This window comes from Amblyomma maculatum, chromosome 2, assembly GCF_055883805.1.
Source record: "Amblyomma maculatum isolate TAMU_Amacu chromosome 2, ASM5588380v1, whole genome shotgun sequence".
Classification (NCBI taxonomy): domain Eukaryota; kingdom Metazoa; phylum Arthropoda; class Arachnida; order Ixodida; family Ixodidae; genus Amblyomma; species Amblyomma maculatum.
The window spans coordinates 179,161,477-179,178,970 of NC_139345.1; the positions used below are offsets into that span (position 1 = coordinate 179,161,477).

Genomic DNA, 17,494 nt, shown 5'->3' on the forward strand with positions numbered 1-17,494 from the left:
ACGTTCTCACTTCTCTCGCTACCGCCGGCCTCCAACTGAATCTGAAGAAGTGCCGCTTTGCTGCTCGCCGACTAACAATTCTAGGTCATGTCGTTTCTAAGGATGGCATTCTTCCCGATCCCACCAAACTTCGTGCAGTTGCCGAATTCCCACGCCCAAAATCACTGAAGCAGCTACGAAGTTTCATTGGCCTATGCTCCTACTTTCGCCGCTTCATCTTAAATTTCGCCTCTATTATTGCTCCTCTCATCCAGCTCCTCTCCGGTAGCTCCGACCTCTCCGCATGGACACCTGCTTGTGATGACGCCTTCAACACTTTACGCCGTCTTTTGGTTTCGCCTCCCATCCTCCGCCACTTCGACCCGAATGCGCCAACTGAGATTCACACTGACGCTAGCGGTATTGGGATAGGCGCCGTTCTCACCCAACGCAAACCTGGTATCCGAGACTATGTGGTGGCGTACGCAAGCCGCACCTTGACCAAGGCAGAGTCCAATTATTCTGTTACGGAAAGAGAATGCTTGGCCATTATTTGGGCCATCGGCAAATTCCGTCCGTATGTCTATGGCCGACCATTTTATGTGGTCACTGATCATCACGCTCTGTGCTGGCTGGCGTCCCTCAAGGACCCGTCCGGCCGCCTTGCTCGCTGGGCTCTTCGCCTCCAAGAGTATGACATTCGTGTCATATATCGCTCAGGCCTCAAGCATACTGACGCGGACGCTCTTTCGCGCTCACCGCTGCCTCCCTCTTCGTTGCCTGATGAGATCTGCGCCTACGATTTGTCTTCGCTTGCCACTATTGACATGGCCACGGAACAGCGGCGCGACCCGTGGATATCTACACTTCTGGACTTTCTTTCAAGTCACTCTCCAGGTCGTCTGTCTCGGGCGCTTGCCCGCCAAGCTCACCATTTTTCAATTCGTGACGGGCTGCTCTATCGCCGCAATTATCTTCACGACGGAAGGAAGTGGCTTTTAGTCATCCCCCGTCATCTCCGCGCCGAAATTTGTGCTGCTTTCCATACTGATCCCCAGTGCGCCCACGGCGGAGTGTTGAAAACCTACACGCGCTTGCGTCTACGCTTCTTCTGGCGTGGAATGTACCGCTTTGTCCGCCATTTTGTCCGCTCCTGCCAGTCTTGCCAACGCCGAAAAACTCCTCTCAAGTCCTCTGCTTCGTTGCAGCCGTTGCCCTGTCCTGCCCGTCCGTTTGATCGTGTCGGCATAGATCTATACGGTCCCCTTCCTACAACTTCAGCTGGCAACCGCTTTATTATCGTGGCAGTGGATCATCTAACCCGCTACACTGAGACATCATCATTGCCCTCTGCTTCCGCACGCGACGTGGCTGCCTTTATTCTGAAAAACCTGGTTCTTCGCCATGGTGCCCCTCGCGAACTGCTCAGTGACCGCGGACGCGTTTTCTTATCAGACGCTCTTGAGGCTCTCCTGAAAGAATGCCGCATCATACACCGCACCGCTACCTCGTACCACCCTCAGACGAATGGACTGACAGAACGTTTTAACCGCACTCTCGGTGACATGCTGGCTATGTACGTGAACACCGACCATTCCAATTGGGACCAAGTTCTACCGTTTGTTACTTACGCATATAACACCGCGACACAGGCCACTACTGGATTCTCTCCATTCTTTCTCCTTTACGGGCGCGAGCCACCCTGTACTATGGACACACTTTTTCCCTACCGCCCTGACGTTTCCGAATCTTCCCCGCTATCCGATGCCGTCACGTACGCAGAAGAATGCCGTCAGCTCGCCCGCTCTCTCACAACAGAAAATCAGTGGCAACAAAAATACCTCCGTGATACCGGCGAATCTTCGTCATATCTCCCGAACTCTCTGGTGTGGCTCTGGGTGCCCTCCACAACCCCTGGCCTTTCAAAGAAGTTTCTTGCTCGCTACCACGGGCCATATAGGGTCCTCCAGCAAACATCTGCAGTCAACTACGTAGTTGAGCCCGTCACGCCCTCTGCGGACTTGCGTCGCCGTGGTCGTGAAACAGTTCACGTGAACCGATTGAAGCCATTCTATGACCCCGCTGTGCTTTCCGCGCCATAAGTCGCCAGGATGGCTCCTTTTTTTACCCGGGGGGAAAATGTACTGTGATAGTCATCGCCATCGACATGCACCTGTGCGTTGTGCGACGAAGACGAAGTACGCTGGGCTCGCCGTTGCAAGGTCCTGTCCTCACAGCTCTCCATCTGAGCTTCAATAAACGCCCTATTACAGTATATATTAATTGATTGATAATAATTGAATTATTTATTAATTAATAACTAATTAATTAATTAATGAAAATATTTAATAAATGGTTTACCTAATATATCAACCATCAGAATTATTTATGTACTGTTACAACGTTTATTTACAGATGGTAGGATACGCTGGAGATTAGCACACCGCAGCAGACAGACCCAGCTTCCTCGTCCTCTTCTGCTTATTCCGCCAAACCTCATCTTCCTTCAATAAGGATTGCGGGAAGTGCGTGACACTGCCCCCTTCGAAGACGATGCCCGCCGGGCGAGTCAAGGTTCGTCACGTTGATAGGAGGGCTTCATGCGGGCCACGTGGACTACTTGAGCACGGCCGCTCGATGGAAGCGCACTAGGTGCGGCCTGCTACGTCGCCCGAAACCGGCGGGAGGCGCCTACTTCCAGTCGCCACCACCGCGGCGCCACCGTTCGGGGACAGCCGCGCGCGGAGAGATGCGCCTGGCTGCGCTTTGAGGGAGGCGTCGGCGTGGTAGAAGTCTTTTATTTTAAGGATATAAGAGCTGCGCTTCACACAATTTGGTAACAAGAATTAGTATATACTGTCATGCCTAGTGTGACCATGTCAACACTTAGCACTTGCTTGGCAAGGATGTATACTGGAGTGTACCCCGAAAACCTTATAGTGACGGTGGTTCAAGGCCTCTCGATTGGAGAGCTCGCATAACCGTGATGTTGCATTTGGATCCAGCTGTTCGTCGCATTAAAATGTGACCCGGATGTGAACAATTCGAAGCTGTTCAGCTGCCATGGTAGCCTAATGCATAACCACTTGATTAACTATGTTGCGAATTCCGTGTGTCATTTTCATACCATTTACTCATTCCTGCATACAGCTTTTAACACAAATTGATGTCAACCTGTTCTTAGTTGCCAGCGCTATCCAATAAAAAAATGTCCTACTATGAGCAACCTCTGTGAAAATGCGACATGTAACCAACCTTTCTATCTCATTGAGACAAATTTTACGGTAGAAATATGAAGATGTTTATTAGGTTAAATCTAGATGATAACCTGGGATCTTCAACTCAGTTGGAGACCTTAAACTTTGTACGCCAGAACGCTATCCGTCATGGCTTCCCGCATTTTGCATGACCGGACAAAGTGAGCGCGCTTGATAGAGCAGGTCTGCCTCAAGGTGCTACCTATATGCGCTGAATGTTTTTATTACTATTTTTATTGGCTGCTCGCAAACCCATACAAATTTGCTGGTTTGTAATTTTCAATGGAAGAACGCGCATCGAGTGTTGCTGTTGTGAAACTCTTAGCTTTGATCCCAAGAATGTTCACGCGTCAGAGCGCAACTGCGGACGAGATTCAGCGAGCAGTCGAGTACGCTTATTTAATGGCCACACAAAAAAGGAAGCAAATCACCAATCGCAGAAGGAAAACCTTTCTTGAGAGAGGTTTATCCCATAACCATAAACATCGCTCCACTGTTGAGTTGACATTTCCAGCCCAGCTCGCTATCAGTGGGGGCAGCAACTTAACGATATCTTGCATAGCGCCGCATGGCCACGATCATTGTTTTTATAGATTAGCTGCAGGTACTGTGTACAGTGAGAAAACAATTATGAAACCAAAAGGTCACACAGCTTGCTACTTCGCCGGACCTCTTCAGACTTCATCATCCTGTTAATGAAGGGGCTCGTAAGCTGACAAAGCGTGATTACTTCCTTTGCGGGGTACATCAAGCCTCCATTCTCCTTGGTTTTCATTAACCTGTGACTGGTCCAGTTGACTCATATTTCCTGCAACAGGCTCTTGCTCGACTGACATGACGCCTCAAAATCATTGCCAAATATCGCATAAATTAAGCAACAACCTGGTAGTGATAAACAAAACTTGATGTTCTTAAGCCTCCTTGAGGAGCCTCGTTAGAGTGCCCGCACTTTGCTACCTGCGTATTCACCGTATCCCGTAATTGCTGCCTCTGTCGCATATCATTAGAATGCGCAGCCTTAAGCCACCGCATTATATGAAATAGCACCCTACACATAGCTATATAAAGCCCCTCTTTACCGAAGCCGTACGAACGTGCGCTATAGGAGTATAGTGTGCTTGACTTGGGATCTAAGGGTCCCGTTTTCAATAATTCCCATTTCACCCTTACATCTTATTGACTCTCTCTAGTTTGGCAGCTCCTGCTGCTGAACATGTTATGGGTTCTCATTGCGCCAAAGGTGTCTGGCCATACCACCAACTAAAGTGCCTCTTACCAGAGAGGTTTTTCCGACTTTCCGCCAACAGAGCAGGCGCCGGATTTTCTGTGGAACGTGGCTTTTCATTTTATCGCATCGGCTAAAACTGTCTCAACAGTATAAACAAATGTTGTATGCACAGGCTCCTTTACTTGCAAGGGCACTCAAACTAGCGCGGCAAAATTTAGAACAAATTGCATGCTTATATAAAAAAAAACTTCGTATCTTTTTCTGATATGTTCTCACAACTTAACCTGCGAGAAAAACTTGTGGTGCTACCTCATCGTGTTCATCTGCTTCACAACACATCGTTAAAAATCCTAGTTCACTGGCCAGCTCCCTGATAACTAAATAGGTTAAACAATGTTCCGGGAACACAGGAAAAGATGACGACACAACTAGCGCGGTTGTGCCGTCTTCTTCTCCTGCGTTCCCCTCACGTTTTTTGCACGGGTAACCTATAATTATTCACCAAGTCCAATATGCTGTCATTTCTAGCAAATTCAATGGCAGCTGATAGGGCATTATGCTTCAGCATCTGGACTTTTTAACCTCAGCGCCGCTTTTATTTCAGAGCAAGCGTGTGCATTTCAACTTCTCGCTGCTGTCTTTGCCTGAAGCGAGCTCAGCAGATAAAATTAGAGGGCCTCTTAGATGTCTCTTAAGCGGAGGACGGCAAATGCCTACCCTGCTCCTATCATTTGCCTCTCATTGTTTGCCACAGTTCGTCATTTCAAGTCGTCGTTTGATATATTGGTCGTTTCTCAGTCATGATGAGTGTGCCTGCGTAGTCATTGTAGCCCTTATCACTCATAACTAAGCAGGTTACTCATTTAGAATCAGCAGTGATCATTACATGTCGTCGTTTCACATATTGGTCATTTCGTAGTCATTAACAGTAATGATTAGTCATGCCTAGCTCTTATAGTCATTACCACACATCGCTAAGCCCTTTTACTCATTTTTAATCAATTGCGGTCATTACATGTCGTAGTTTGATATACTGGTCATTACAAATACTTTTAGTCATTATTAACCATTATTAGTCATTAGCATTAGTCATTACCTCTATGAATGTCTATTTATAACTTTTATTGATTACCTATTACCATCAATCATTTTCATTCTTAATCTCCCTCCTTTCACGTCCGCTTTTGCGACTGGCACACCAGTGCACAGATGCGACGCACAAATATTAGGCACAGCTTCTGCGCATAGATTTTCGCTCCATGAGCCTAGAACGGCTGTCACCTTAAAAAATAAACACATACAGTCTCAACGTTAACGTGCTTGCACACGCGCACACAAAAAAGTTTGCGTTTACCACGCAGGCGCGAGGCGAACGCGCCCAGAAATGAAGCAAACCGCGCGCTCCAGGCGGCGACGTGTCCCCGAAGAGTGGCGCCCTCAGCAAAAATAGCGGGCGCAACTGTAAACTCCCCAAGGACGCGCTTTCCCATTGATGGCGGCGCGACGCAGCAGGCCGCACCCAGTGCGCTTCCATCGAGCGGCCGTGACTTGAGTATTCCGAGAACGACGTCCTTGGGTGGTCACGCGAGAGACTACAAAGTTTACTGCGCTGAGGCGTTCGAATACAACGAAAGGGCCAGTATAGTGGTGCAACAGTTTCTGGCACAAGCCGCGCTTACGCAACAGCGTCCAAAGCCACACCAATTCACCAGAGACATAATTAACATCTTGATGACGCTTGTCGTAGCGTTGCTTGTAGCGTTCCTGGGAGGCTAGAGTGCGAAGTCTAGTGAGTCGACGAGCTTCTTCAGCCAAAGAGTGAGTATGCGCTAGTGAAGTTTCAGCAGGGAGTGAGAAAGGCAGAAACGTGTCCAAAGTGCTTCGTAGAGGTCGTGCATAGAGGCGAAAAACAACGGACTGTAGCCTGTCGTTTCGTGCTTAGCAGTGTTAAATGCGTATGTTATAAACGGAAGGACTTCATCCCAGTTTTTGTGGCGGGAGTCGACATACATTGCGAGCATATTCATAAGCGTCCGATTGGTGCGTTCGGTAAGACCGTTTGTTTGTGGGTGGTAAGGAGTTGAATGGCGAAAATTAGATGAGCAGAGGCGAAGAAGTTCTTCTACAACTTCTGCCGTAAACTGTCGGCCACGATCGCTTATTAACACACGAGGAGGCCCATGTCGAAGAATGATGGACCGTGAGAGGAACGCCGAGACATCAGAAGCAGTGGCTGACGGTATAGCAGCAGTTTCACAGTACCGCGTAAGACAGTCTACGCACACTATGACCCAGCGGTTTCCGTTGGAGGAACGGGGAAACGGTCCTAGAAGATCAATTCCCGCCTGTTCGAATGGGGTTCGTGGTGGCATTATAGGCTTAAGATGACCCGGCGGTGAGCAGGTTGGGTGCTTGAAACGCTGGAACTGTAGGCAGCTGGCCACATAACGTTGAGTAGTTTGACGCATCTTCGGCCAATAAAAACGTTCCTTAGTCCTGAGCAATGTTCTTGCGAAATCCAAGTGTCCAGCTGTGACATCGTCGTGCATTACTCTAAGAACCTGACACCTAAGACTTGTAGGAACTACCAGAAGAAGCCGCGCACCTACTGACGAGTAGTTCTTCCTGTATAGTACACCGTCACGAATGCAGAATGAGGTCGTAGGGTTCCGGGAACTTGCTGCCTCAAAAAGCGGCGCCAACTCGTTGTCGTGCCGCTGCGCAATCTTGAATTCACCAGCATCAGGGAAACTTGTAGAGATCATCATCATCATCATCAGCCTGATTATACCTACTGCAGGGTGAAGGCCTCTCCCATATTTCTCCACTTAACCCGGTTCTGTGCTAGCTGCATCCACTTGACCCCTGCGAACTTCTTAATCTCATCCGCCCACCTAACTTTCTGCCGCCCCCTGCTACGCTTTCCTTCCCTTGGAATCCAGTTTGTTACCCTCAGCGACCATCGGTTATCCTCTCTTCGCACTACATGTCCTGCCCATGTCCATTTCTTCTTCTTAATTTCTACTAGAATGTCGGTAACTTGAGTTATTTCTCTGACCCACTCTGCACGCTTTCTATCTCTTAATGTTACCCCTACCATTTTTCGTTCCACAGCCCTCTGGGTTGTCCTCAACTTAAGTAGAACTCTCTTGGTTAGCCTCCACTTTTCAGCCCCATAGGTGAGTACAGGCAAGATGCAACTGTTGTATACTTTCCTCTTGAGCGATACCGGTAAGCTGCTAGTCATAATCTGCGAGTGCTTGCCAAATGCGCTCCATCCCAATCGTATTCTTCTTGTTATTTCCTTTTCGTGGTCCGGGTCTGCGGTTACTACCTGTCCTAAGTAGACATGTTCGCCTACTACTTCCAGTATTTCGCTACCTAATGTAAACTGCTGTTCCTTCCCGAGGCTGTTGAACATTACCTTAGTCTTCTGCATATTGATTTTCAAGCCTACCTTTCTACTTTTCCTGTCTAGGTCATCAATCATTATTTGCAGTTCATCCCCCGAGTTGCTTAGCAAGGCAATGTCATCAGCAAATTGCAGATTACTGAGGTATTCTCCATCTACCCTTATCCCTAACTGCTCCCATTCCAAGTCTCTGAATACTTCCTCTAAACAAGCTGTGAATAGTACTGGGGAGATTGTGTCTCCTTGCCTAACACCTCTCTTGTAGAGATAGCAGCTATATATTCATCCAAGACCTCATTGTCGCAATTATAGTTTCAAGTGGCAACCGTGACAAGCAGTCAGCATCACCGTGCTTACTACCACTCTTAAAAGACACAGTAAAATTGAATTCTTGAAGGCGCAAAGCCCACCGCGCAAGGCGTCCACAGGGTCACGAAGGTTTACGAGCCAACATAAGGAATGATAGTCCGTCACAATTTTAAATGCACATCCATAAAGATATGACCTAAACCGTTGCACACCGAATACAACAGCTAAACATTCCTGTTCAGTTACTGTGTAATTACGCTCAGCCTTGCTCAAAGAACGGCTTGCATACGCAACATGTTCATCGCCATTGTGGCGCTGTATGAGCACAGCACCAATTCCAACTGCGCTGGCGTCAGTGTGAAGGTCTGTTGGAGCTGATAGACCGAAGTGGCGTAGTACTGGTCCTGATGTCAAAATAAACTTTAACTGACGAAAGGCGGAGTCACAATCGGCAGTCCACTTGAAAGGCACATCTTTTTGCAGAAGACAAGAAAGGGGATATGCTAGATCAGCAAACTTCGGAACAAAACGCCGAGAATAGGAGCAAAGCCCCAAAAAACTCCTTAGCTGTTTTAACGATTTCGGCGGTTTAAAACAAGTGACAGCTTCGATCTTTTTCGGATCAGGCCTGATTCCATCCTTGTCTATGAGATGTCAAAGTACCACAGTCTGGCGTTCTCCAAAACGACATTTCTTGGAACTTAGTACCAGACCAGCTTTCTCAATACACTCCAAGACAATCTCTAATCGACTGTTGTGTTCATGAAAAGTTGTCCCGAATATCACTACATCGTCCAAATACCACATACAAATGTGCCACTTCAGCCCGCGCAAAACTGTATCCATGAATCTTTCGAACGTGGCTGGAGCGTTACATAATCCAAACGGCATCACATTAAATTCATACAGCCCGTCTGGGGTGATGAATGCCGTCTTTTCTTTATCTTCCGGGTGCATGGGGATTTGCCAATAGCCTGATCGCAGGTCAACTGAGGAAAAATAGGAGGCGGAATGTAAGCAATCAATGGCGTCATCAATACGTGGCAGGGGATACACGTCCTTCTTGGTAACAGTATTCAAACGATGAATAAGGCTCATCGTCGCTTGTATTAAACGCTTCATGCTCTGCATGTGGTCGACGAGGAGGACGAGAGTGCTCGCTGTTGTAGGCGTTGATGGTGAGAGGCTGGATGTTCGGGCGATGAGCAGCAGAGCATCGGGTGTCCGAAGGAGACGCAACAGAGGGATCATAACAGGTAGAAGATGGGCTATTGTCTGACGAAGAGGTGGACGGGTCTGACGTGGCCCCCAATATCTTGATGCCTCCGAAGCTCTTCGCGGACGATCTGGCGAATTGTATCTGCCAGGCTTGTCGTTTCAGACACATCCACACTAGCGCCAGTTGTCACATTAGGCAGCCGACCAAACTTCGGAATGATACGGCGTCGCTTCAAAGATTCAAACGTGCGGCAGTGTCGTGTTACATCAGCGGTGGTATTCAGTATTTATATAGTCATTAAGTAGTATAGGAGCATTGATTGGCATATGGCCATATAAGGCATGCAGTCGCGCGTACTGTGGTGGCGATTTGTGATTGGTCGATACCTCTATGACGTCACCCTGCCTCAATCAGAGCCGCCGCAAAAGCGGAACACATTTTCTCCACGACAGCATGAGCCATTAAAGGCTTTCGCCCTAGTATAGCTAGAAAATAATCTCCCTTTATTGCTTTGCATCTTAGAATTTCGACTGTAAAGGATACGCGCGCCCGGCGTTGCCCTAACTTAATGCCACGATTTCCTCAGTCATCTTTCGCTTTCTTTCCTTTTTTGTCCGTTTATCTCTGCTGCATGTGTACAGTATCCTACTTGGCATCGTCTAGTTAGCCTGCGTGCTATTTCGTTCTTTTGTTTGTCTGCTTCTCTTTCTCAGACATCTTTCGCGTTTCGCAGGAGCCTTTCGCGCGCCAGCGTATGAAAATTTAACCAATTGTAAGGTCCAGCGTATGCTTTACACTTCGTCGGCTCTGTCTGTCTGTCTCTCACTCTGTATGTATGTGTGTGTGCGTGTGTGTGTGTGTGTGTGTGTGTGTGTGTGTGTGTGTGTGTGTGTGTGTGTGTGAGAGAGCGCACTCTTTGTGCTGCTTTCCGCGCTGTACACAAGATGTTGAAAACCTAAGCAGACTTGCTGATCTGACAGTAAATGGTGATAACTCTGTCGTTCGAAAAAAGTGGGCAGTACAGCTAGTAGCTAGCACTAATCGATATTCTGATACTGACAACCTTTCCCTCGGTCATGGACCATGCCGGCCGCGCGGGCGCCTCTTTGCCAGTGCTGGAGCTACTTCGAAAATCTACCAATTCCTTCTGTTTACGACGATGTCCATAAGCCTTATAGTTCCTTCATTCAAATGCCGCTGATAAGTGAAAGTGAGAAGTCATCAGCCCTTATGAGGAGAATGCCACTTCCCGCTACCATTCTGCACCAAGACACTGCAAATATTCTGTTGCCATCCTTGCTCTTCAACTGTAACGCCCCTCGCGTCTCGTAAACTCTATCAACCTCTCCGTGCGTAGCTGCTGCCCAAAGACCGACCGCAAGTATATCATAGTACACTGAGATCGCAACGCCGAACCAACCCGAGGCGTCCAAATCGCGGAATGAACAGCACTGGCTTGATTCCAGGAGCATCGCCGTTTATCATAATTGGCGTCAATAAGCAGTAGACGCTCAAGAGGAAAGTATACAACAGTTGCATCTTGCCTGTACTCACCTATGGGGCTGAAACGTGGAGGCTAACCAAGAGAGTTTTACTTAAGTTGAGGACAACCCAGAGGGCTATGGAACGAAAAATGGTAGGGGTAACATTAAGGGATAGAAAGCGTGCAGAGTGGGTCAGAGAAATAACTCAAGTTACCGACATTCTAGTAGAAATTAAGAAGAAGAAATGGACATGGGCAGGACATGTAGTGCGAAGAGAGGATAACCGATGGTCGCTGAGGGTAACAAACTGGATTCCAAGGGAAGGAAAGCGTAGCAGGGGGCGGCAGAAAGTTAGGTGGGCGGATGAGATTAAGAAGTTCGCAGGGGTCAAGTGGATGCAGCTAGCACAGAACCGGGTTAAGTGGAGAAATATGGGAGAGGCCTTCGCCCTGCAGTGGGTATAATCAGGCTGATGATGATGATGATGATGATGAAGCAGTAGCAAACGACAGCGCTCTTTTCTATCACTTTTTCTATTTCTCTTCAAAATAGGCAACCAAATTGAGTGCTTACGTAATCTGGCACCATCCTACTGCACACGTCGCGCGTACGTCACAATTTGAAAAAAATGGCGAGTTGTCTAGAACAGGGTTCCACATTCACACTAAAAATAGAGTGAAAATTTCGTTGTCAGCAACGTTTCGGTAGTTTTATCGATTGGGCAATATTTCAATGGGTGTGTCATCCTTAAAACGAAATCACGTAGTGAGGAAGGAAAATAATTATTATATTGTCACGCCCTGAGCCTGATCTATGCCTACAGTGATATCATGAGTCTCGTCACGTTATCTCATTCCTGTCAAGCCACAAGCAGAAGCAAGCAAGGATGCGTCTGCACTAAAAAAGGTACTGTTTTCTTGAATGGTTTCTGAGTAAGGTCATGTGAAGTGCAACATCTTTACAGCATGGCAAGTACAAATGTCATTGTGCAGCACAACACAGTTTTTCAAATCATAAATATCTACACACAAGTTAATATAACCTACGTATTCTAAGTTGTGCATTTTATGCAGATGTCGTTCATAGGAATGTTTTAAAGCAGTGGAGTGCTGCAGTGTATGGTTGGGAGTGCCCGCTCAGGCCTGAAACGTAGCTTTGACGTTCACAGAGATAATTCTGGGTAATGTGCTAAGCAGCCTCCCATTTCACAAGCACCTCAATGTTTAATGACTACGCCTGTGGCTAGGACAATAACGCGTATATTTATCAGTAGCACAAGATTTGGGTGCTCTTTCGATGTGCACTTAATAGTTAGGTACAGCGGACATCGCTGTCATTATCCATGACTGGCCTTATTCAAAGCCCACCCGATAAGGGCAAAACAAGCGTGACAAATTTCCTTTCGCACTAAGATGTTTGGCTGATTCTCCACACAATACCTTCTAATCATCATCAGCAGCAGCAGCAGCCTGATTATACCCACTGCAGGGCGAAGGCCTGTCCCATATTTCTCCACTTAACCCGGTTCTGTGCTAGCTGCATCCACTTGACCCCTGCGAACTTCTTAATCTCATCCGCCCACCTAACTTTCTGCCGCCCCCTGCTGCGCTTTCCTTCCATTAGAATCCAGTTTGTTGCCCTCAGCGACCATCGGTTAGCCTCTCTTCGCACTACATGTCCTGCCCATGTCCATTTCTTCTTCTTAATTTCCACTAGAATGTCGTTAACTTGAGTTATTTCTCTGACCCACTCTGCACGCTTCCTATCTCTTCATGTTACCCCTACCATTTTTCGTTCCATACCTCTGTGGGTTGTCCTCAACTTAAGTAGAACTCTCTTGGTTAGCCTCCACGCTTCAGCCCCATAGGTGAGTACAGGCAAGATGCAACTGTTGTATACTTTCCTCTTGAGCGATACCGGTAAGCTGCTAGTCATGATCTGCGAGTGCTTGCGAAATGCGCTGCATCCCAATCTTATTCTTCTTGTTATTTCCTTTTCATGGTCCGGATCTGCGGTTACTACCTGTCCTAAGTAGACATATTCGCCTACTATTTCCAGTATTTCGCTACCTAATCTAAATTGCTGTTCCTTCCCGAGGCTGTTGAACATTACCTTAGTCTTGTGCATATTGATTTTCAAGCCTACCTTTCTACATTTCCTGTCTAGGTCATCAATCATTATTTGCAGTTCATCCCCCGAGTTACTTAGCAAGGCAATGTCTTCTAATACGTTTATGTTATCACCTCACCATCATTATCTTACTTGCCCTTACTCTCCACTAAAACACCGCCAGATCACAGATAACTGAGTTCATGAAGCCGCCTCTTGGATGCTTGCCGTGATACAGTTATCTATTTGATGCACGGAAGTAAAAACGACAAGTGCGATATTGACTAGAAAGCATTGGGACGCCTGTGGCTTTAATATCTAACATACCCCACTGTTGAGATAGGAAGCTGAGGGCTACGTTTCCTTTTCTGTCATAACATGTAGTTTGCTTAAGGATTGTTTGCCGTCTGCCTACGGAATAATTGAATACTGCGTGCCACTATAGTATATATGGGGTTCGAGATAATATTAGGGGAAGTTTTAAAAACATCAAGTGTCCAATCCAAGAGAGACTGACGCAGGGCTCCTTAAGAGTTGAGTGACCTAGTCTGTAGTACGTTTCTTCCTTGTTGCGAAGTTTATTAGAAATGAAAATCAGCTACGGTCTCAGATAGTGGTGACACATATAGAACGTAAATTCACAAATTGCGCAGCGTTTGAAATGGGCGCCCTGGAATGTTCATGCCAAGTTGCCACACACAGCCTTAAATGACAGCTTGCTTTTTAATAATTTTAATGATCGTTCCCGAATGCAGGCCTGCAAAAACTTCTTCTTTAGTTTAAAACGCTCTTAAAATGATTTGAAGGGCATGTCTGAAACCCAGCGTGACGGTTACTTAGTTATAATAAAGCGACTAGGAGAATTGTTTCTTACCGCTTCTCTGTCTGAATTAAACTTACAAATTTGATTCCCATTTTTAATTATTTTTCCATTGGTTGCTATTTGTATCACATTAAATGTTTCAAATATTTCAGCAACACTAATTCGTAAATAATAAATGATATATCAAAAAGTTTGTCGTGCTTACGTATTCAATTCTTACACATGCACTGAGCTTTGATCAATCTCCACTGTTGATATTGGCCATGTGCGCGGAGGTGAAAAGAAGAATGCTGTATGCAAGTACAAGTACGCGGAAGCTAGTGGTTTAGCTACAACTACATACTACACACACATATGATAACATTCTGCCGTTAGTACAGAAATGTTTGCTGTGAGAACAGCTTCACTGTCAACAAACCTTATGCAAAAGTACTACCATCCAGCGACCAGCGCGCACATTTCCGCCGTGCTTGAGGGTAGGTGAACCCAGGAGCGGCAAGCGGTAGCGTGGCCGCTGGATTAACGCTTGTTGTCGCTGATAATGCCTACATACTGTTATGTCCTTTGCTGCGCGCAAAACTGGAACAAGGTTGTCGAAGAAAAGCAGCACAGTTTATCCAATTAGTTTTTTATTGCGAAAGCAATACTACTTTCACTTTTCAGCCCTTCGCGTAGCGAGGCGGTAGCTACCATTAACCTTTAGCGTGACCTTTGGCGCGCCGCCAACCACAGCTGCGCTAAAACAGGGGCCCCAACTCGCGCCGTCAACTCGCGAGGCGGTGCTACCAACCGCGGCCTAACTCCCGCTCCTTCCACGAGAGGCGTTATAGTCGGAGTGACGCCATCCCATCTGCGGCCAAAACAGGGGCCCCAACTCGCGCCGTCGGCTTGCGAGGCGGTAGCTACCTGCGGCGGCCTAACTCCCGCTCCCTCCGTGAGGGAGCGCTACAGCCGGAGTGACGTCATCCCTGACACTGTTGTGAGACTGTTTAGAACGACGTTTAGATCGCCGGTTTGGGTACGCCCTTACACACCGAGAGTTAAGACCAACGTTGATCTATGGCCGGGCGGAGCTGCATTTGTGCCACATGCTCCTAAAGCTAAGAATAATTATGGGGCTGCAGCCGCAGCTACCACCGGAGGTGCAACGTTGGATACTATATGAGGTGGCCTAGCGGCAGGTGGAACCAACGCAGTCTCCTGGGGTGCTTTCATTTTTGCTGGCGTAAAAAATGCCGTTGCAGCCGGTGCCGGAGAAACAGTTGTACATTCTTCCTTAACCTCACCCACAACCAAGTATATCGTTGCAGCCACGGCACTCCTTGCCTTGCTACTAGTTATACATAGAATAACCAGGTAGCACCCCGCAATAAACAATAGTTGAACCATATGCTGTGGCCAGAGTGAATCAGTGCATAACCATAAGCAAAACCACGAGCACCATAACCAGCTACACTACCAGCTGAACCTAGGCGTAGCCATAGCTATTGCTTTCGCAATTACCAGGCTTTACCAAGCTAAGCCACTGCCACTTTTTTTCTTGTGGCCTTAAGTTAATCTGCTATCGCATGGGTCTCGCGCTGTATGCGCTCCTTCGTTCAACAGCGATCCTAAATTTTAATATGGTTTCTTATTTAACCTGCTTTGAAAGATTTCAAATTCGTATTCAGGGTCAGAGCAGACGAAATATGTCGCCCACATCATGTTACATATTTCTGTAGAAGGATTTGCATAGCCTTCGTGCTTAAAATATATTCAAAAGTGTTACTCTTGAGATGATAGGCTTTTTGCGCTACCTCACCCCTGAATTTCCTTCTGCATGCATGCATGCTGTCCAGAGATCTTCTACACATGTATACGCCCAGGTATGCATGCAGATAGAAAACGTTGCTGCACTTCAAAGGCGCCAGACTGTCCTCTTTAATTGGAACGCGAAGGTTTGTTTTCACGATGCATTGTTCGAATACGCGTGCACGCTTGACATTGTGTTTAGGTGTAAGGCGAGACCTCTGCGATGTGACTACTCCGGCTAAGGTATCGATTTTCAATTCGACAATTTATGTGCTAATGTATCGATTTTCACGAAATGGAACCACTATGTGATGACAACAGGATCGAGCTATCTGAGGAGGATCAGCGCACGCGGAATCGCGTCCTTAGCCTGCTGCGTTTCGTCAGCAAATTAACATTGTAGGGAGTGGTTATTGTCTACACGCTAACAAGGTATGCATAGGGTACTGAAGAGCGACAGATGGCAAACGAATAGTAGTGCGCGTTCTGTATTGGAAATGTTTTCAGGTCCATCGCAGCCCAGTAAGGCTTATTAGGCACCGATCCTACATTAAAAAAAAAAGAATATCAAGCTCCTTCGTGTACACCTATTGGCACAACGTGCTATGGAATGCCAACGATCGAGGTCGAGAGCCGGGCGCAGTAACATGTTGAACCTGTTCCGCGCTGAACTCGAAAGCCTCCTGTGGCGGCTGACACGTGGAATCACATCGCAGACGAGTGTTTTACACCCCAAATAAATATGAAATATATTTATTAACGCGTATTTCAGCAGTGTATTAGGAACCCGTCGGAGCAGACGCGGGAATTAGAAGCGGCAATGTGGTCTTTGCCCTCTGTAGCTTCGCTGATGTTGGCGTTCGCAAGAAGTTTTGGCAGCGCAGTACCCTTTTACGAAGTAAAAAGAGAATGTAGGCAGTGTGTACAAGTCCATCGCTCATTCTGCTGTCATTGTTTGTTCTGAATGCGAGCAAATAGCACGAAAACCACAGCACTAGTAGCACACGCAGCTAGTAGAACGGGAGCAGCCACGGCAGCGCGGCTGACTCACACAAAGCCTCAACATTGCATCGCGTGGCGTGGGTTCGCTGAAGGACCGAGAGATGGCAGCAATTTTGCACAAGGCAATTTTGCACCGCACAGAATTGTTGTTGCCACAACAGGAACTTTCTTACAGATTTTTGTTTCGATTCGGCGATGGCTAAATGCACGTGTCATCCTTAAAACAGAAGCAGCCAGAGAGAAATTATTAATATATTCAAAATATTTTCAAATCTTTAGCACGGCTCTACGTGCACAGTCATATTATGAGCGCTCTTTACTTTAATTCACTGCCGCCAAGCCATTGGCAGAAACTATGAAATCTCCTGGTAAAAGAAATAATTGGCGTCTTGAATGGGCTCTGAATGAGGTCAGGTGCAGTGCACTAAAAATATATGAGCTGTGCTTATCTTTGTCACTAGGGTTCTGGTGCCAGTGTATGATGCGAAGATTCCACTCGGACGTAAAGGATTATATACTCACAATAAATGGGTACATTGTGCTTGAAACAGCATCTCCTAAAATCATTCGTGGTTCTATATCTTCGGGTGAAACTAAAGAGAAAGGAGAGTGAGCATAACATATAAAAATTTGCGCCCCGAGTGTGGTATAAAGAAATTTACGATGCGCATGCAGCTGTAAACCCGCTAAAGAGCGCTTCCTTAGCCAGCCGCATACGCTTTTATGTGCAAAGATAACTCTTTTAGTGCGACCAGACACTTTATTACCCTCCTGTAATTTACTCGGCTTCCAACGTTATTGATAAAATCGTGACGTCCTACATGTCAACCGGCAGCCTCCATGCAACATTTTGCCTCTTCGTTCATTAGGACACAGTGGTT

At 47.0% G+C, this 17,494-nt stretch overlaps 1 protein-coding gene across 1 annotated transcript in view; it reads right to left on the reverse strand.

Annotated features, from left to right (window-relative positions):
• The window catches only part of LOC146200521 (chymotrypsinogen B-like), a 65,273-nt gene extending 48,084 nt beyond the window's left edge, over positions 1-17,189 (reverse strand). Inside the window, exon 1 of the mRNA XM_084592387.1 lies at positions 17,136-17,189. Within this exon, the coding sequence (XP_084448513.1) occupies positions 17,136-17,180 (45 nt within the window). The 5' untranslated portion in view covers positions 17,181-17,189. The remainder of the gene's footprint in view (positions 1-17,135) is intronic.
• Between the last annotated feature and the right edge of the window lie 305 nt (positions 17,190-17,494).